This window comes from Vanacampus margaritifer, chromosome 8, assembly GCF_051991255.1.
Source record: "Vanacampus margaritifer isolate UIUO_Vmar chromosome 8, RoL_Vmar_1.0, whole genome shotgun sequence".
Classification (NCBI taxonomy): domain Eukaryota; kingdom Metazoa; phylum Chordata; class Actinopteri; order Syngnathiformes; family Syngnathidae; genus Vanacampus; species Vanacampus margaritifer.
This window is the reverse complement of record NC_135439.1, coordinates 7,172,338-7,193,036: the sequence shown is the minus strand read 5'-3', so window position 1 is coordinate 7,193,036 and position 20,699 is coordinate 7,172,338. Positions and strand designations below refer to the sequence as shown.

At 41.5% G+C, this 20,699-nt stretch overlaps 1 protein-coding gene across 11 annotated transcripts in view; it reads right to left on the bottom strand.

Annotated features, from left to right (window-relative positions):
* r3hdm2 (R3H domain containing 2) overlaps positions 1 to 20,699 on the bottom strand; it is a 48,262-nt gene that overhangs the window by 11,954 nt on the left and 15,609 nt on the right. For 4 of the 11 annotated variants that reach the window (XM_077572399.1, XM_077572398.1, XM_077572406.1 and 1 more), the window contains 13 exons: positions 10,385 to 10,541; positions 8,773 to 8,935; positions 8,465 to 8,689; positions 8,135 to 8,176; positions 7,554 to 7,640; positions 7,329 to 7,452; positions 6,193 to 6,271; positions 5,739 to 5,798; positions 5,361 to 5,501; positions 5,165 to 5,273; positions 4,949 to 5,044; positions 3,918 to 3,967; positions 2,904 to 2,957 (listed from right to left, as the gene is read on the bottom strand). In XM_077572399.1, the coding sequence (XP_077428525.1) occupies positions 2,904 to 2,957; positions 3,918 to 3,967; positions 4,949 to 5,044; positions 5,165 to 5,273; positions 5,361 to 5,501; positions 5,739 to 5,798; positions 6,193 to 6,271; positions 7,329 to 7,452; positions 7,554 to 7,640; positions 8,135 to 8,176; positions 8,465 to 8,623 (1,001 nt within the window). In that variant the 5' untranslated portion in view covers positions 8,624 to 8,689; positions 8,773 to 8,935; positions 10,385 to 10,541. Of the gene's footprint in view, positions 1 to 2,903; positions 2,958 to 3,917; positions 3,968 to 4,948; positions 5,045 to 5,164; positions 5,274 to 5,360; positions 5,502 to 5,738; positions 5,799 to 6,192; positions 6,272 to 7,328; positions 7,453 to 7,553; positions 7,641 to 8,134; positions 8,177 to 8,464; positions 8,690 to 8,772; positions 8,936 to 10,346; positions 10,542 to 20,699 lie in introns of all 11 variants that reach the window. The other 7 variants (XM_077572402.1, XM_077572407.1, XM_077572403.1 and 4 more) reach the window with 4 other exon arrangements.

Below are 20,699 nucleotides of genomic sequence, written 5' to 3'. Positions count from 1 at the left end.
TAAATTTTCAATGTATATTGAACTATCCCATATAAAATGGCAGTTTTAGTCAACTCAAAATCAGTCACATTCAAAAACATTGGACTGCCTTTGCTTTTAAAAACTATCACTGAGAATATCATCATATCTAACTAATGTGATTACTAAGTTAACACATAAATAATGTTGAAGAGTTCAAATTTCATGAACAAATAATTGTATCATGACCAAATGAAAAGTAACTCATATTAGAGCATACCACAAATGTCTTTGTTATAGCAGAAGATGTTATCTGTCGGAGTCATGTGCATACACAATGAACTACTTAAAAATAAATAAATAAATAAATAAATAAAATAAAAAAATCGAAAATTTTTTTTTTGGGGGGGAGATAAAAAAAGCGGAATTCCGCAAATTAGCGGAAAAATCACATCCCTGTTATATGATATTTAATAGTGTACTTAAATTCCTGCCTGTGCAGTTAATCAGGGTTTATTGATGGGGCAGTTTGTTGACTCAAGAACAAATAATTGCACTTAATTAATCTCAAAGGAAAACTTCCATCTGCATATCGGAATGAACTTTGTTTGACTTTGGAGGTTCCACTGTAAAAGGAAAACAGCACATGCATTTTAAACAGTGTTGTATTGCAGACAACACAACATGTACATAAACTGACTACTGAATACAAAACATATAAAACATTCAGACACACACACACCATCATCATCATCATCATCAACAAAATAATTGGCAGCTACAACTGGTTCCCCACTACTACTGCTCATAACACTATGCTGCCGTATACACACGCCGGTTGGCCTTTTGTGGTTTGGTGTTGTGATGCTGTCACCCTGGATAAGGGCAGCTGTCGAGAAAACCACTGATCACACTAAGGGGAAGCGCCACTGTGGGAAAGCCCTCCATCACAGTGCAGGTGAGATTACGATGGTACCGATGGATAAAAGATGAGGAGCGGGTGCAGGAAAAAGGCCTAGCAGCTTACTGGGGGGGAAAAAGGCTGTGCGAGTCCTTCTCAAGAGTGATGTATATCCGCGTAGCGAGCTGTGTAGTGGCGGATGAAAATATATCTCATCCACTGTAATTAATGCAGGATCTATTTTGGGTCCTCCCTCATTCTCCTTCTCTCTTTCTGCACAAACTATTTTAAGCTAGGATGCTATTTTCTATAATGGCTGATGTGCACATGTTTACAGATGGAGATGAAATGAAGGATGAGCCATAGGAGAAGGTAATCACATGGTTATCTATTCTCCAACACACACACACACACACACACACGGGCATTCAAGTCATTTTCAGTCTAATCTAAACACGCATGCCATACATTGTTATGCTACAGCACAGAGGGTGAGCAAGTCCATACATTGAGTCAATTATCAGTTTGTGACAAGCCTATGGCTGGACTCCACCACCAATAAACAAATGTTGTAACACATCTTCAGGCTAAAAAAAAGGGAAAGCTGGAGAGCCATTGAGCTGTTCAAAGGACGGCAGATTCTTACTTTGGCATTATGAGGTCAATTCAGATATGTACTCCTATTTACGCATAAGGTAAGCTTGGGTGGACTTTGAGCATGTGGTGAATTAATGGTTAAAGAGACTGCCTCATAGTTCTGAGGTTTGGGTTCGAATTTGGACTACAGGTTTTCTCCACATGTATTCCAAAAAACATGCATGACAACTCTAAATTATCCATAGGTGTGAATGTGAGTGTGAATAGTTGATTGTCTACTCTACAGGTTCCCCTTTGATTGGCTAGTGACCAATCCAGGCCCTGCTTCTCTTGGCCAAAGTCCACTGGGATAAGTTCCAGCTCACCTGCGACCCTCGTGAAGAGAAGGTTTAAAGAAAATAAATAAATGATGAATGACTGAATGGATGGATGGGTTATTTATTGAAAACCTGAAGTTTTCCCTTTTGTGGGAAGAATGGTGGCTTCTTCTAGGGTTAATAACGTTCATCTTGTATTCTGCAGGGATGGTCAAGCGACTATTAAGGGTGGTGCTTTAATATATTTTGTAAGCAATATCTTTTTTGTCACACACAAATAACTGACAATTAAAACCTCTCTCAAAGCAAAATAAAAGGAAAATATATGTAACATCAACATTTATTTCCCAGTGACAAACTATCTCAGTATAGTGATGAGAACATCTTTCATATTCAAGTCAGTAAGAGAGTTTCTTTACATGCTGCCGATTTAGTTAGCAACAGTAAGTCTCTTTAAGTGCGTGAACACCAGCGTTAATGAGGAAATGTGTGATAGGAAAGGTAATTACAGTTACCATGCGTGTGTTTGATCCTGAGGGGTTTAAAAATTTGATTTTGAGCCCTGGGATTATTTGAGACAAGGTATCGATAAGAGTGGAGTATAAATTGACTATAAAATAAAATAATTATTATATTATATATATATATTATATTATAATAATTATTATAATAATTAAATAAATTGAGTATATACAATAAATTGACTTTGGAATCATCACATTTTTTTTCCAGATCGACTATCTCCTTATGTTGGCTCCATTACATCTTATTACTATTGGCAACATGTGACATGCTAACAAAAACTACACGAATAGGCCAACCACAAACAAACATGTCGCTGAGGAGGCAATGTGAAAACTTTATACAATGGTGGCGGTGGATGGAAGGTCCAGAGGGGTATAGTACATCAGTCAGTTCTGAGTGAAACCACAAAGCAGCCATGCATGGGCCACAGGGAGCCCCACGGTGCAGTAGAGAGTGAAATAGCCATCAGTCAACGGACTATGCCAAGCAGAGATACCAAAAAAAATAAAAAAATAAAAATACACAAGTCACCACTGTCATCACTAATCAACTCTCAAGTATGGGCATGGCAACACACAAGTACAAGCGCAACAGCACCCCAATACCTAAAGATCTGCCTCCTCTTTTGAGAGCTAGAGCAGTAGCCCTCGGTGGAAAGTCTGTTGGGGTTAATATTGGGAGAAAATGCTGGCATTACAAGACTGCAGTTGACAGCGAGGGGGAAAGGGTTGGGGAGGTCATCACAGTGCAGCACTTTAGATCTTGAAAAGGACGAGGAGGGGAAGGGAAAAATGCACACAGGGCAACATTCTTAACTGTTGAAAGCTCAGGCTTCCCCTTTCTCTTTGTCAACTTTTATAAATCACATCACTGGCAGGGTTTGACCAGAGACTCAAGCAGGGAGGGATTAGTCAAGTGATTTCAAATGCAACAATAAACTAATCAAAAACAATTTAGATCATCTATTAATGACAACCTATTAGAGGATTTGGACTTCACAATTTCATCCTCTCAACAGGTCAATATTATCAGATTTCTGCAGTCTTCCATTAAAGCAGATTGCCTATTTATGTGTTTAATCAAAATAAGATATTTGCAAACATCTGAATTATCTTGGAAAGCAATGATCAAAATGTTTGCCTATTTATTGACATTTTACGGACCAAACCAATAACTGAATCATAATCAATTTTTTGTTTGTGCATTTTATGTCTTGTGAATTTGAAATAATGTCCTGATTTTTTGGGGGTCGCCTTATATGTCACTATAGTGTGATATATGATATTACTTTGACTGGGTAAATCTGATTTGCACATTTACGTGACACCCGCATTGCCAGCTATCCGGTAGGGATCGGGTTTTTATCCACATTTGGAAGAGGCTTTAATCAATGACGTGCTTTTTGACACATATCCAAACTGTGCTACTTGAAAAAAAATTCATTGTGTCACTTAATCAATGTAGTATATAAATCCAGCCTGAGAAATGTTAACTAGAACTAGACAACTAACTAAAGAATTTGAACTTGGTTACACTAATGACATTTAGTGATTAATTAATTCTTCTTTTTATGACTGACAATCACAAAAAAGAAAGAACAAGTGGCGACACTATCTTACCTGTTGTCGTTGATGTATCCATTCTGAGAAGACTGTAAAAAAAAGGACACCTGCACATTATGAAAGGCTTCATTCACTCTGAGGTACCGTCATATTTTACATCAATGCAACAGCTTCAAAACTCTTTTAACCCATTAAGGCTCAAAGCGACTGGCAAAACATGCCTCTAAAACCAAAGGGTGACCTTTTGAGTTACCCTCGAAAACCTGAAGTTTTCCTGGAAGTTCAACAATATTAAAAAAAATAATTGATATCTCAGCCCCTGAAGCACATAGAAACATAATTTTCGAAAGCTTTTCAAAGCTTACACCTGTGGCGTTCACACAACCCTAAGTTTATTATTATAAACCTTCAATATACATATTTTTAAAAATCAATAAACAAATGTCGCATCTGCGGGTATATAACTCATATATTTATCTTCAACACTGAAGCGCAGTTGTAATAACCTCGGGGAATCGAGTGGTAATTATACGTTGTCCATTCCGTTACAAAGCCGTCCTGTCATTTTTTTCATAACTACCGCAAATCTGCATCAACCATAAACGCTTGAATAAAATTCCATGCTACGAGACCCACGTCACCCTCACGTGCATATTCTGATTAATTTTATCGTCTAAGAGACCAAGAATTGGTCAAAACATAACAAAATGACATATCCGCTTGTCCCGGCTTTAAAGGTAGAAGCGCGGTCACGCGCTGTCGTCCTTAATGGGTTAAAGGGCACAATGTTATATTTCTAAACACATTGACAGAACTGAGTCATGCACACTACAAGTTTCAGCCAGTTGCCCGTAAAGGTTTGGTCCTCTAACCGCCTTTCCCGCTACTATTTGTCTGAATAATCCACGTTCATTTGCAGTTAAGTTACAGAGGCCACTTTTACTAATGCCCAAAACTAAAATAATTTTAAAGCTTTTAGATACTATTTAAAATAAAGCAAATGAATGACGCCTTTTTTAAAGATCTCACATGTATAGAAGCTCCTCTGTGCTTGCTTTATTAAAACCTCCAAAAGATCCAAAACTTACTTCTCGGGCAAAGATCCGGTCTCGTACCCGCTGATATTCTTCCTCTCGCTCCTCAATGGATTTGCTACGCCGGCCGTCCTGCAGTGGCACGCGGATCTAATGTTGGCAAGAGGGAGAAGCCTCCGATTAGAGTAATTAAGGGAAAATTTATGAGACAAAATGAGAAAAGTAGTCAACAAAAAAACTATATTCAGTAAACTAAGGTTGGAATCCTACCTGATTATCATCCTTGTCCATACTGGCGTCATCTCTCTTAAGAATGAATTTCTTCTGGAAGTCCATGTTGCGCTCATCCTTGATGTGTTCCGAGAACCTTTGCTCGGGGCTACAAGATCATATAGCAAGTTTAGCTATGTAGTGCTACAGAAAAAAAGTCTAACGGTCTTGGCTGAAGTTCTGAACGGACGCTCACATGCGCGTGTTGCCCGTCTTGTTGATGATGACCGCCTTGCCCGTCTGATCCACGTTGTGATCCATTCCAAAGTAGGCGGCCACACGGTGCAGCAGCATGCGGTGATATGATGTCATCTGAGGAAACTTCTTGTACTGGTTACTATGAGGAACAAAAACCACATAAGTTGAGTGAGGACTTCGACTTAATGGAATAACGCTATTTTCATAACGCCACAAATAGTGTCATCTCGCCTCCATGAAGAATCGGTGTCGGAAATTTGACTACCTGATAAGCGACATCTTTCGAGATACTGTCAGTTAAAAGCAGGCCCGTATTAACTCACAAACTGTGTGCATAGAAAGCCATGCAAGAGTCGCTCAAAAGAAAGTAACTTACTTGTCGTCATTAATGAACTCCAGGATATCTTGTTCTAGTTTGAGCAGCATCATTCGATCCCTGGCAGTCCAAAGTGGGGAAAGAGAGAGAAAGGTCGGTGCCTGGACTTGTTTACTGGCTTACTTTTACATTAAAAACACATCCATTGCTCTTGGTTAACAAATGTTGTTCATTTGCATTTTAAAGTGTTGCTTATATGGGAATTAAACTCAATCCCTTGGGGGACATTCCTGCCCTCTCAAAGTCTGGTATTTTGTTCATTTTAAGCAGCCATGAATCAAAGGGAAACAAATATTCAAGTGCAAACCTCAAAGTGTGCTACAAACTGTGCTACAAACTGATCAAGTAGTCGCAAATTATTTGTGTATCTAAACAGAAAGTTTTGTTTTGTTTAATGTTTGCAGCCTATGATAGAGTAGAATAAGAACAAGTGATGAAGAACAAGCTCCCCAACCTGGGATTGTTTTTCAGTGTGTTGACCAGAAACTCGTGCACGTCGATACCCGTGGAGTCAGTGTATTCCTGACTGGAGTCTGGCAAAACAAAGATAGAAAGAAAGCATTAATGTAGATGATGACATTAAAGTGCAAAGTCAAGGAAGCTGCTAGTAATAATGGCCAATGTAGCTTCTGACAGAGTATCAACAATTCCTCGTAGCTCGGGGGAAGACGAACATCACGAGAAGTCAAGCACACTGTCCTGTACCCGCACACACACACAATCTACATTGATCTCCGCCGCGCTCAGAGTCTAATGACGCCCGAGGGCCACTGCCCAAAGTCGAAGACAGGAAGATAGTGAGAGAGGAAGAGCAAGGGAACCCATTTTCTCAAGAAAGATATTACCTTTATCATTTTACTAAAGTGGGAATTAAAAAAAAATACAACTGGGCATCATCTAATAACCAGGAATCTTGTCTGTGTCCGTGTGTATGTCTTCAATTTCAACGTAACAAATACCACACACAGAGCAGAGCACAGACTTAGATGCATGTTGGATGTAAAAAGCCCTGAAGTGGGATTCTCGCATACCAAAAGTAAGGCCGGTTTCTAGCATTTTTACCCACTCCAATCAAAGTCAGCTTAGGCCCGATTATCAGATGTCAGCCAGGTGGAGAATAGAGATACTTTAAGTTTAGCGCGGATGAGAGCCCCCACCCCCTCCACCTGAGCTGCACACAGCACAGCGCTAGGAGCTCTGTTTGCCAGACAGCCCACCGCACAACTGCAATGGATGATGAGCATGGAGTTTCTCAAGCCAGCTCTGTGCTGCTCCACTTAAGCAAAGCAGTTGCGCTCCACTAACAAAGCCATGACGGAGCAGGCCAGCTGGGCAACGCACTTCGAAAAAGGTGTTGATGGTGTGATTAGGTACCATTTTAGATGTTGTGCTAACAGTTTCATTTCATAACTGAATTTCCTCATGCTACTGTCTAAATTTAATTAACATTGGTGGTTAGACCTTTTGTTTTTTTTAAACCGAGAAGGTGGATGGTAAAATTATCCAAGGTGTTACTCTAAAAAAATATATATTTGAGTGAAACTTATGGCACTCACATTGTCCCACGTTTAGGCTCTAACATGAACTTACCGCGGGACAACATCTTCCGTGGAGCTTTGTCCTTCTTCTCCTTCTCTTCATTTTCATACTCATCCTTGGAGGACTTCTCCTCTTCCTTGTCTGACGGACAGCTGATGTGAAGCTGGATGATATCCTAAAGGGAGAGGAAAACACATTGCATCAATTCTAAGAGGTGACACCCAAACTGATTGTTGGTTGGTGTTCAATATTTGAAGTTAAATGGCGGAGCGGTACCGATTCTGGAGGGCCATCATTAGCGAAGAGACCAGAAGATTCCTCACATACCGCCAGACTTCTCACCAGCTTCAGTTTAGCATTAGACTGGAACAGTAAAGACATTTTATCAGTTCTTTAATATGTATTCGCCAAGCAACCATCTAAATGAGGGCAAGAAAAAGTTTTTGGATGGATGTGTTAAATAAGAGTTACAGAGCATAAAAAAAAAAGTGCAGTTCTGCAAGGAAAGAGGACGGCCTAAGTATCACATGGCGAACGCACGGAGGCTAAATGTGGCAGAGCTCATTAGGACACGCTTTCCTTCGGCAGATTATGGACACTCAAACAAAATGAGGGTGATCCAATTGTGAAGACAGTAAAAGACGCTAAGGCACCAAATGAGCTTCTCAAGAAGCATGGTGCACATATAGATATTTCTACGGCATCGTCATCAAAAACAAAATTAAAAAAATAAAGGTAAAAGAACAAAAGAGAGGCATGTTCAAATGCAAAAATAGCAAGTTGGTCATCTTGCATGACTAACTAGCAGGAGTGTCCAAAAGCGTACATGAAAGAACAGCATGTAATAACAAATTTACCTTGGCCCTTTTCCTGCCATGACTGTGGTTAGAAGCCCGTTTCTGCAAGACAATTTCAAGGAAAGGTTACAATAATTGACAAGAAAAAAGTTTTCAACTGTATTGTACGGGCAAAGTACAAATGTCTTAAAAAATCAAACATAGCTTTAGAAAGGTTGTGTGGAATTGTAAAAGAGGAGTTGAGTAGCAGTAAAGCCAGAAATTACTGTATTGATAATGATTTGTGACGTTCACATATGGAGAAGGAAAAAAGTAATTTTCGAGGTGACCTTTGGTGTTTTCAAGCCTACCGGCAAGCGTTACATGTACAATTGATTCAGTCCACCCAACCTGTACATCCTGTGGGGAGCTATCCTCAGGCTCCGGACCCTCTCCTGTGCCTTCCTTGGGGCCCTGCGGCTGAGGAGAGGTCTTACCTCGACCGCAGGGCTCGATGAGTGGCCCACTCTCTCCCTCCTTTTGGATGTCTGGTGTCAGGCTGACTGACATCTTCTTCTGGGAGAGGGAGAGGGTGGGAGATGGGGAGAGGGGGTTGGGTGCAAGACCCAGGAGCTTCTGAAAGCAAAAACAACAGGTAAATAAATAAATAAAACTCAAAAGGGTTGTTTTTGTATGAGAATGTATCGATGTCTATCTACCTTTGGGTGGTATCAGATCGTCCGCCCACGTTTTGCAGTGAGAGCAGCTGCGAAACACTGGAGAGGAAGATGCGGTGAAGAAGCCACTAAGGTAGTGTACTGGGATGGACTGTAGCAGGAGGCGAAGTGCAGGCCATAGTAAGCCTTAACCTTCCAGGTTGGGCTGGAGAGGAAAAGGTTTCATTCATTTGTTCAGAGTGCGGAGCACATATTGGTTCACATTCATTTATGTAAGCAGCCTATTAATGCATCGGATTTTATACAGACGCTCCCCTACTTACGAACATTCGTGTTACGAACAACGGTACATACGAACATGTCTGCGCGCATGCGCGCATGTCAAAAAAATGTTCGGAAAGAGATGCTGTAAGTTAGATTTTTTATTGCGCACCTTTTTCCGAGTACTGTAGTGCTTCTTTCCGCCGCTAATACCGACGCTTGGCGCTGTGAGAGCTCACCCAGCATTGGAGGCTCAGCAACGTGTCGAGGAGGAGGAAGAAGAAGAAACGCCTGTCGCTCATAGATAAAGCCATCGCACTCTTCGAGCAGCAAGACCCAAATATTGAACGTTGCACAAAGGTTGCAAATCAATTGAATGATGCCATACAGTGCTACCGCATCATTTATGATGAAAAAAGAAGAAAACCGTGCAATCGTCGTTAGATCGCTTCTTTCGGACAGTTTCTAGTAAATCCTCCAAGGAAGATACTCATCAACCCTCATCTTCTTCTCCGCGACCCTCAACTTCTTCCTACATTGAAGTTACGGAGGAGGAAGTAACTTTTGAAGCTCATTCCAGCGACGACGAAGAACCTCTCATGATATAAAATCCTCCTCTTCCTCCTCCTCCTCCTCCATCAAATCCTTAAGCATCAAGTACATCTTCCAAAAGTAAGTTCAACTTCATTTTATTTATCTTTTTACGTACATGTACATACTGTGTGTGTCTCTCGCTCTCTCTCTCTCTAACATACGTAGTACAGTACTGTACGTATTCTCTTTAAACATAAATTATAATACAAAATATAGCACTGAAGCAACTTACGAACAAATTCACCTTACGAACGATCGCTCGGAACGTAACTCGTTCGTAAGTTGGGGAGCGTCTGTATAGCGCTTTTCCAGACACTCGAAGACGCTTTACAATGGAATGGATACATTATTCATACATTCACACTGTGGTGGCGGTAAGCTACTTAAGTAGCCACAGCTGCCCTGGGGCAGGCTGGCGGACGCGTGGCTGCCGGTGTGCGTCGATGGCCCCTCCAACCACCACCAAACAGTCGCGCCTTCCGTACACGAGTATGAGTAGCACTGGAGGCAATGTGTGTGAAGTGCCTCGCCCAAGGACACAACGGCACATGACTTGGGGAGAGTCGACCTTCTGGTTACTGAACGACCGTCTCTACACCCTCAGCAGCTTTGTATTCTTTCTACATTTTGCATTTTAAAAGTTGAATTTATTGTTTATTGTTTGAACAACTGATAAACAGCCTTAAATTCTCACGGTGAAAATAAACATTTAAATTGTGGTCTTTCACGATTAAAAAAAAATAAAATCGGTATAAGTGTACCTGGTTTTATGCTCTAATCCAATAAAAAAAATATTTACAGCAATCAGGTGAAGTGAAGGGGGAGCAGTTTGCCGGCCAGTCGGGGACGAGGAGCACACCAACAGGCCAGCCACCACCTCAGCTCTCCTCTGAGGCCTCTCACGTGTGTCCCTGCGACTCAGTGTAGCATCATGATCACTCTTCCACTCGGGAGCCCTGAATAGTCAAAGTGAAGAGAGAAAAGAGGAAGACACGCATGACGTCATGATTCTCAAACGTACACACACAGACATACCGAGTGACTCATCTCTGCTGCTTGCTGCTGCTGCTGCTGCATGTAGCGGAGAGGATAGAGGAAGAAGCAGGCTTATATTCCATCAGGTCCGTTTCTCCCTTCATTTCATTGAATAAAATCACTCTTTAAAACAAACTTTTTAAGGCATCCGAAGTATCCATTCTATCCAAAAATGAGCATGACAGTGAAACAGCTAAATGGTGTGATTTGGCAGTGGAGTCAAGCCGAGCATGGACATCTCAACCCTGGAGGCTGTCTCGCATGCATGCACGAACGCAGATTACCTGCGTGTGCTGCAGGATCGTCAGAGATAAAACCAACAAACCGAGGCAGGGTTTCCCAGAGCAGGGAGAACCCGGGCAATGCTACAGCAACTGCGTCACAGCAGCGGCATTGACCGTGACGCCCACAGCTGAGCTTATACAAGACTCCCACTATTTGCCTTATAGAGACAACCGTCTTCTCCGTTTGCGCTACGTCCTCTTATGGTTATGTTTAGATTCATTGAATTGGGAACTTAAGCAGTTGAGTTACAGTGTGTTATACTTAGTGTTTCGGATATAACAGGGATGGACAGGAAGTAGGTTGTAGCTGTGTCACTAAGGGCAACCAAAAAACAAAAGACTTGGGGGCAGAATTTGAAGACTTGCACTGGTGTCAGTCCTCGGGGCCACACTGCAAAAAATAGTGCGCTTATGAATAAACTGGCTTCACCTAGTCCCTCCTCCTCCACCCCAATCCTCTTTCATGCTCCCTCCTCACACTCCGCCTGCTTCCCGCAACACACTCGCAGCTACTGGCACACTGGGTTGCCGGGGAGACGGCAACGTCATTCTCAACTGCTGCCATTTGTGTTGAGCGAGTACCAGTAAGGGGGCGAGGGGGGGGGGGGGGGTGCGGAATGATAGCAAAAATAAATACACAGCTCGTAGCACACGCTGAGAGGAACATCGATAACGGTTGAAAGCAATAAGGAGGAACAATCAGGTATGCTTTTCGCCGGTGTTCGGATTTGTGCAAGGTTCTTGAGCGCGAACCACACAAAATTGACGGATGCTCGATGAGGGTTACAATATCAACATGCTCAAGTGTAAAAGAAAACATATTATGCATTGCGTTGTTTTCACAATAAGTAACATATCTGTGACATGGTTTCCTCAAAATGAAATTAAATCAGCCTGTTTGAATGGGTGTTCTTGTCTCATGTAAAAAAAAATACGCTACTCACCCCGCCCCTTCTACTGGAGACTAATGCCAAGTATGACTTTCGTTTCCACAACCAGGGCAAATCCCCCCCCTGCCTCCTTAGTTTAAAAGTATGTGCTGTATATCAGGCGCTAACGCTAACTGCTTACATTTTAGCTTTGACATGGTAATACTTCTGTCGGTGGCGCTTGTAAATGGCAAATCTTGTGGCCGACAAGTCATGGGGGGGAGAATTCAGTAATGGGGTTGGATCATGTAAATTAGCCCCTCTGTTACATCACAATTAAACAAACCTTTTAATTGCTTGTTCACAGACATTTTTAGAAGTAGGTAGCTCACAAATGATTTATGTAATTGCACACTTGATGAGTGGGCAGGCACACCATTGAGCCAACTATTTGTATACAACTTAGCAATTTTGCCTAAATTTCACATCATAACACATCTCAAAGGAGTTTTGTAAACTTTCTAAAGATGCAATTAAATAGTTCATACTAACTAGTGTATTTTAAGTTATCACTTACAGCGTGTTTTGTTACCCTGACTTTTTTGTCACATATTTTACTTTCATCAATGACCAATTCAATTTAAGCACTTATGCAACCGGTTCAGGGTGTAACCCCGCCCTAATGCCCGAAGACGATTATCTGCATAATTAAGCTAGGATTTAAAAAAAAACATGCACAAAACACAGATGGCAATATCAATGCTTTAAATTACCTATATTGATTACCAACATAATGGTTTAGGAAATATTGAATCTCCAACTGGCTGGTTGCAATGCTACAATAAGTTTTGCTCATTTCTGGATCTGGGAGTTTTAACATGGAATAGCAGCACACGTAAATGACTGATTCTCAAAGGTTTCCCGAAAAGACTACACTGACTTATCTTCCATGTGTCTATTCAGACCTGAATAATTAAAAAAAAATGTTTTAACCCTTGTGTTATGTCCTGGTCAAATTTGGCCGTTTTAAAGATGTATCTTTAAATTTTTAACATGTGTCTCTGTAAATTGTAGTTCATTTCTTGGGATTGACCCAAGATTCCATGACTTTGTCCACGAAGAGGGTTTGAACACAAAACAATGACAGTACATTAATTGGAAATCTGTAATTTTTCAGTCAAATGTCAGAAACTGCATCAACATTTTTTACTGTGTCCGTCAGGAGCGACAAATAAGTGGGCATGAGGGGAGCAAACCAGGAGGTAGAAGTTTATAGAGCTTCCAAAGTTTGGGATCAATGACGGCCACAATTGACAATGCGTTACTCAACACGCAGACTAACAGCGAGCCAACTCCACACTCAAAGATACTAGAATAGACTGAGAAGATGGCACCCCGAGTGGACAAAACACCCGCAACTCACATGCATGTTCTCGTGTTTCATAATGCAAAGTTGCTACTTTCCTCCAATCGCTTGATTGATTGATGAGATCATCGTTAGAAGACTCAATTCATGATTAAATGTGTGACAAAGGGGTCTCGCAAAAATCCCCTTCATCCCCTGTCGGCAGCACTGCAGTGAAAACCATGCTGACCCACTTCACAGGCACTCAGTATGCACTGACGACTTAAAAATGGGACCCTCTTGATGACAGGCAACCAGCTGAGGCGTAGAGGCTAAGCTGCCCTGCCCCGTGTGTCAAGTTTCCACACCAAAGGATGCTTGGCTGGGATGAAACACTGGATTTGTGTGAGCATCCATGTGGCCCCACTTTGTGAAAGAGATAGCAGTAATATATAGGGGCTACTCTAGGCACTTTTGTGTGTTGGACTTCACAGTCGCATACGGATTATTTATTGATTGATTGATTTATTTATTTTAATGTGGCATGAGCTCACAGTCAGATTTAGCCACAACAGGTCGGGCTGGGTCAGGGACTGAGCAACATTTAGCAGCAGGGCGAGCTATTTTAAATGAGAAGAATTTCTTCAGGAAGGATCAGCACCTTATCTGAATAACTAAAGGACATGAAAATATTCATTTGGCTGACTAATATCATGCAATGGCGCTTTTGTCACCAGTGTGTGGTACAAATTAGTAGTGACGAATCTACTGATTTCAGGGTGTATCTAATTTAAAATTCAACTCTGTAAATAATTTACTCATCGCCAGTCAGTGCGCACATAGAAACCAAAAAGCAAGAGTCATGTTAAGCTCATTTTGCCTTGCATTATGCATATTTGATTTTTAAAGAGACTTACATAAAGCAGTGCACTTCACTGCACACGAAATGTACAAAAATACACATTACAATTCAGGCACTAGCTTGTTGCTTCATCTTAGCTTGCTAAGCAGCTAGCACAGTTAGTTTTGTAGCTCTTTGGAATGATTGAGCGTGATTTCAGCACAGATCAGACAAATACTTGCTTAGAGTGTATATGTGAGAGACGAACTTTCAATGTGGATAATCCTAAAAACTGATTCAATGAAGAATTCAGTGGATTGTGTGGAATTGATTGCCGACATGCTGTAGTAAAGCAACTAGGCATGAGCCCGATTACCGGTTTGGCGGCTTAACAGTTTTAAAAAGTCAAGGTTTCAATTAACACGAACTGTCAGTTACTGTTAATGATCACTTGTTTCGTTTTTTTAAGTGGATTTCAAAGCAGGCAAACTTCTTCTGTAGTATGATAGTCTGCTTGCAGAGATCGCCGCCTTTTTGAAGATGCCTGATACTCAAGTGATACAATGACCAATCACGGCTCACCTGTTTTTTCTAAAGCTGAGCCATAATGGGTTGTTACCTGAGCCCTCCGAAACTATGATGTCATTTTCAGTCGACAGCATGTGGCAAAATGGTCGCCCCAATTTTGCTGGTTTGCTCGTCGTATTCCACAAACTCAATATTAATCAGAATGCTGTGTTTAGACTATAGGGGAACACATACAACATATTGTAAAGAAAGTTTGTGTTGACTTCCCGTTTAATTGTATTACTGGAAAAGTCACACTTTAGAGTGCCTCTCCGTGCTCTCTCCGAGAATGAAGGTGGAGGGTGAAGAAAGCCCAGGAAGCATGTAAACGGGTCCGAGCACGCATGGACAAACCCACAGACAGCAGAGGGGGAGCCATCCACAGGCAGCTTGACCCAATTCATCTCGTCTGTATTCCGCTGTGCACCTCGCCCATTTGACGTCACAGAGAAGCCATTTCACAAAAGACAGCAAGGTTATTCCTCCACACAGTGAAGGTTGCCGTGCGCGTGTGTTTGTTGTGTGTGTCGCAACGGCCGAGTTTGTGCAAGCTCAGAGCCTCCGCATATCATATGTCAGCAGCGTTTGCGGTGTGTGTGTGTGTGTGTGTGTGTGCGGGCGCCGCGCTCGTCTATGTCAGAGAGGATTCCCCTTTGCATCGGTTACACAATCTCACAGGGAGGGGATGGGGCTGCTGTGGGCCGGAGGGGACAGCCCGTCAGTCTGAGCGTCACAGGAGCAATTTCACACACATGCACCATTTGGCAACATGACACTTCCTTTTATAAAACTCAGGCAACTTGTTCGATGACGACAGGAACACGACATACATGGTCAAGTCAACGGCGGCGGAAGACAGGGTTTCTCTTAAACATCCTACATCCTCGCAACCGCCCACACTTGTCCTTCCTCTTCCCGTGGAACGAGGATACCCCTTCCTTCCTTCCTTTCCTCACCCCCCACCTTCACCCCACCCATCGATACCACTTGCTCCATCCGCCCACGACAAGCGTTTGCTCTTTTTCGCTCCTTTTCTTCCTCTTTTAATGTGTCTTCTTAAATTGTCAGCCCTGTTGCTGACGCCATCCTCCTCCACAGTCGGCCCACTCAGTCCTGTGGGACGAGCTATGACTCATTCGCTCCCTCCTTCCCTCCCCGTCCTCGTTACCTACCTATCTCCCTACCTTTCTGCAGATCCCCTCAAGTCTCTTTTACCGCCACTCTCGCTACAGTAGTTAGGATCTATGTTTAGTTCTAGGTTGAGTTGCTTGTCAGGACGTGCGAAAAGTTGGGCGGTGCGCCAAACGGAGGACTCGAATAGAATTTGAAGTAAGGTTGGTACATTGGGACCTTGACTCAATCACTGTGGTGGACTTGTATTCGTGAACTGAAACCCAAGAGGCGATGTGCATGTATGGTATAAAAAGTATGTGTTGCAGTAAAGTAGTATATTTTTTCCCACATCACAAACAAGTATCTTTGGTGAAACCAACCAATGTTCTACTGTCGATTACTTAAGATTGGAAAAAGCAAACAACTTTTTTCTTGTGAAAGTCGAATCTATTGTTTCTTTTGTTTAGTTATGTGCTTGTATTGCCAGAAAACAATATTCTGTAGGTCTTGGAAGATCATTCAAAATGGTCTTAAATAGCTGTCATAAACTCCACTGGCAATGAATGAGTTAATCAAGAAAAAAAAAATGTGGGTTAACATATTCCATTGCATGTTCCAAATGTGAAACAGTCTCTGACTTTGTGTATTAGTCAGGTTTCGTGTTTTATGAAGTCAATAACTGGCAATAAGTTAAAACGTAAACCTTTCCGAATTTATACTTTAAACTAAAAAAGGAGACTTCGTTTCAATATTACATAATGACTTTATGTTAGTTTACACATGAGTCATGCTTACAAATTTCGTCTTCCAAAGTCAAGCTGTTTCAGACTTTGCGAAACCCCATAAGTAGGGTTTCATATTTGATTAGAGTCATCAAATTCCACAGCCAAGCTCCACCCCCACACAAGTATTTTATCTGTTTAGTATAAGAACTTAAAATTCGAAATGCCCCATTTCTATAAGCCACAGCTTTTTTTGTTATTAAATATTTACATACTCCGGCTGTATGCCGTATTTCAAACATGTATTAGGCAGTAACGACATTTGGCTTTAATGTGATTATGATGTTTGGTGCGAGTTGTGTTTTACCTCTACGACAGTGCTTCTCAATTAATGTTTGTCCCCCGAGGAAGAAGAAAACATTTTGCGCCCCACAAGTATCATTTGTCTATAAAATAGTTTAAGAGCGCCACTGCCACCTATTGTAGTGGATGCGCAATTGCACTTTATTTTAGTACGGTACAAAAAAATATGTTCCGTGGGGTCTATTTGCGAAGGACTGCTTTAGCTCACAGTTGTCCATTATTGGTGCATTTTTGAATATAATAATCTGGCAAAGAAATTCATTGTTTCGCTGCCGCCATTCCATGGTCCTGCTGCTGCTAGTGGCGAACGAACTAGCTGAAGCTAGAGACATGCTGGACGCAGTTGCGTTTTTCCTTGTGTCATCACATAAGTAAAGAGGTCTCTAGATACCTGAGGCAAAAATAAAGAATACACTCGCAATGATTAATGAATGCTGACATGTGACACTATCCGCTACAATTAGGTGCAAAGTGATGGCCAAACAGGTTTTAGGTTAACTCTTTGACTGCCAGACGTTTTCAGAAAAGGGATGCCGTGGGTGCCAGCCGATTTAAGCATTTTTGACTGATCTTTCAAGGTCCACAGAAAATTATGTGTTTGGACTATGGAAACACACATACTACCAAATGAAAGATTGGACTCTCATCTTTCATCAGAAAAAAAAGTTTGTTTCTACCTTATTCCGTTTTTCAGTAATCAACAATAGAAAATGGTTAGTTTCACCTCTGTTTTGAAAAAAAAACGTCTTTTAACGTCTTTGGCACTCCTAAATAGGATTTTACTAAACGTTATTTAACGTTTTTGGCAGTCAAAGAGTTTAAAGTTACGTTCCTACGGCGGCTGTGGCTTATCCTGAATTTGTACCCAAGTCAGAAAACACTGTAGTTCATTCATTATGTAAAAAAAACACTTCTAGAGCATAAATATGATACAATCGAATGAAAAACTGCAGTTGAACATGCCTTCTTGTGTCATGTCAGATGACGTATTTTTGTGACGTTCATAACCTTGAACTGTCCAATGTCAGTACCATCATAAACAGAGGAACACCGAAAAGCAAACCAGTGGGTACATTGATTGTTTGTACCATTTCATACACTGCACAACTACCTCACAGAAGTACTGATCATCAGTTGTAAAAAAAATAAAAATAAAAATCACGTGCATAAAACACAGTTCTACTTCATACAGTTGACCCTTTAGTTAATTTCCAAGCATCACAACTTCTATTTCAGTCTTTCTGGGCAGCCAGTAGGAGGTGAGAAAGATGGAGAAGCGGCGGCTCACCAGTGAGACAGGAAGAGAGAGAGAGAGAAAAACTTCTCAATGATGAAACAATCCGTGCTGTTAAGTGATTGGACCAACCCTCCACCAATCGGAGGACCAGATCCATGGCAACAAGCTCTGTCGCCAAGAGAAATCCAGCCATATCCCTCAACACCCCCATATTTTTCACTCACTACTTCACCCGCACGACCCCCTCACGTACCCATTCACCTTCTCCTTTCCCCAATTCCAAGGCCGTGATCAAAAGGCTATTGAGTTTAACACAGATTTACACCGTCGGGGGGGGCTAAACAACACAGAGAAAAACAAACCCACACGTGCCATACAAACAGGGCTTGAAGATCCCCTGGACTTAATGAGGCTTACAGAGTGATCAGAATGTGATTCATTCACAAAGAGTCATTAAAATGTGCAGCTTCTTCACACGCAGACAGTCGTGTGTACCACTCAGAACAGTACAATTAAAGCTGCATTCACACAATAAGTCGCATTTTGATCCTTCTCTGACATTACAGGATGTGGTTACCAAGGTAATTCTCACATACCTCCACATTTTCTGACCTATCGGCTTATGATTGTTGCGTGCGGTAAAAAAAAAAAAGAAAAAAAAAAGAGCTGCATATTTATAGTGTTTCAAAAATACACTCACTACTTCAGCACTTATCCATGCATGTTAAAATTGCCACTAACTATCTTTCTTTCTTTTTTGACTCAATGATTATTCACACTTGGAACTGCCGTGAACCGCCTGCTCCTCAACACAACACCGATCGATATCGGCTCAGTCAATTCCCTCCGTTGGCGCGCGCAACACTGTGGTGTAGTCTCGAGTGTGATGGATGAACTCCCAGGGTCAACTGGGAAGAAAATAGAATAGTACGGCCATCTTTAACATTAAGAAATGCTTGGTTACAGAAAACCAGTGTGTATACTGCTGGACAACTTCTGGATTTTTGCATGCATTTGCTCAACTTTAGGGCAAATGCCTTGAGCTAGGGCTCACGTTTTGTGCATGAGGAAATTCCGTGATGCAATGAATGCAAACTGAAATGAAATGCAATATTTTGTTTTAAATTAAAAATATTTCTAAATGGTAAAATATATATATATAACAGTCATTAATTTAGATTAACATCTGTGCTCCAATTTAGTCACGTCCGCAAACCATATGCAAAACATTTTTGGGTCCATTTGATAAAAGAATGTGGTAACAAAAAAAAAAAAAAAAAAAAGAGTAAAAGTTGTGAAATGGGTTGGATTAACTGGTAACACAATTGAAGGACTCCATCTCCATTCATTGTGCAGATGCGATACCATCCACAGTATCAATGAATAATGGTCCATTAAATACTGTATACTCATTATTGCTGAAGCTATCAAATATTTTTAGAATAGAATATTTAACTGATAATTGATTTTAAAAAAATAACTTAACATTATTAAACAATACTGTGCATGTTAGATGCATGGAATATTTCTGTCCATTTAGAGTTGCCATGTTTACGTTTTACTGTAATATCTGTGACTTTGAATGATTACGGCATTAAAAAGTGGGGGCCTGGCTTGGTGAGTGACGTGGGTGTTAGCGAATGAAATTGTAAATTTGGGTGGCTGCATATAGCTAAAACCAGTGGCTTGAAGAACATTCACAAATGCCTCCATTTGACAACAGCTGGCAGCCTGGCCCGCCATGCAAACATTGATGGGGACTTGAGAACTGCCACCTAGCATGCTTTACCCAAGAATCAGGCAACTGGCCAGTCACCAAAGTCAGGCACTGTTTGTTACACGAGTGTAAAGTGCTAAAGTCACTCTTACAATGCGACAAGTTGCGTCCCAAAAATAGCCAGTGGGGAGGCTGCAAATATAACCGGGACATAACTCTATCCATGATGCAGGATTCAGACAACAAGACAAAGAACACCAGATGGTGTGTGGTTGCAGGGTTACCTGCAGGATTGCTTGTGGAAACCAACCACTCCCAAAAAAAAGTCCGTCTGCCTTGGTATGGTCCCTACTTTTAGCTTTTCTTGCGTTTACATTTACTCTCAGAACTGTTAAGTCATGGATGCAAGCAGTGGATACATTTCTATATGCAGTAGCTTTACCTCGCAAAAGTGAGCAGGCCCATTTGAAACCGGGCTTACCTCACCCAGCCTATTCTGCGCTACACTGACTGAATGACCCTGGCGTGTGTGTTTCTTCCAGGCTTCAGGTTAGATGGTGTAAACCTTCTGACTTAAAGGCAATTACAGCAGTGAGTTACTCCAGGGGTTGCCATTGATTTTTTAGTCCCCCCCCCGCCATCCCTTTGCCTCTTGAACATCCTCTCTTTTGTGCTCTGTCTTTTTCCCACGCACTGGCAATTAGTATGCAGGCTGCAGGAGGGCCTGGGAACTACCTGGGAAGCAGTAAAGCAAAGTTACAAAAATCAAAAATATGGCTGAAGTGTTCAAGGAAAATTTGCCTGGTTAGACAAATTACTGGAAATCATAATGTCATCATATGTTATGACAAGGCACCTCACTCGATTTAAGCAAACATCAACGTTGGTGTTTCCTACACTTTTTCCTGAAAGGACAGTGCTGAGAGAAGAAGAACCACTGGAGGTTACTGTATGCCTGTTATGCTAACCTGTAAGGACCAATACGTTAATAACAAAGAGCCTTATTTTGCTCAACTGATGA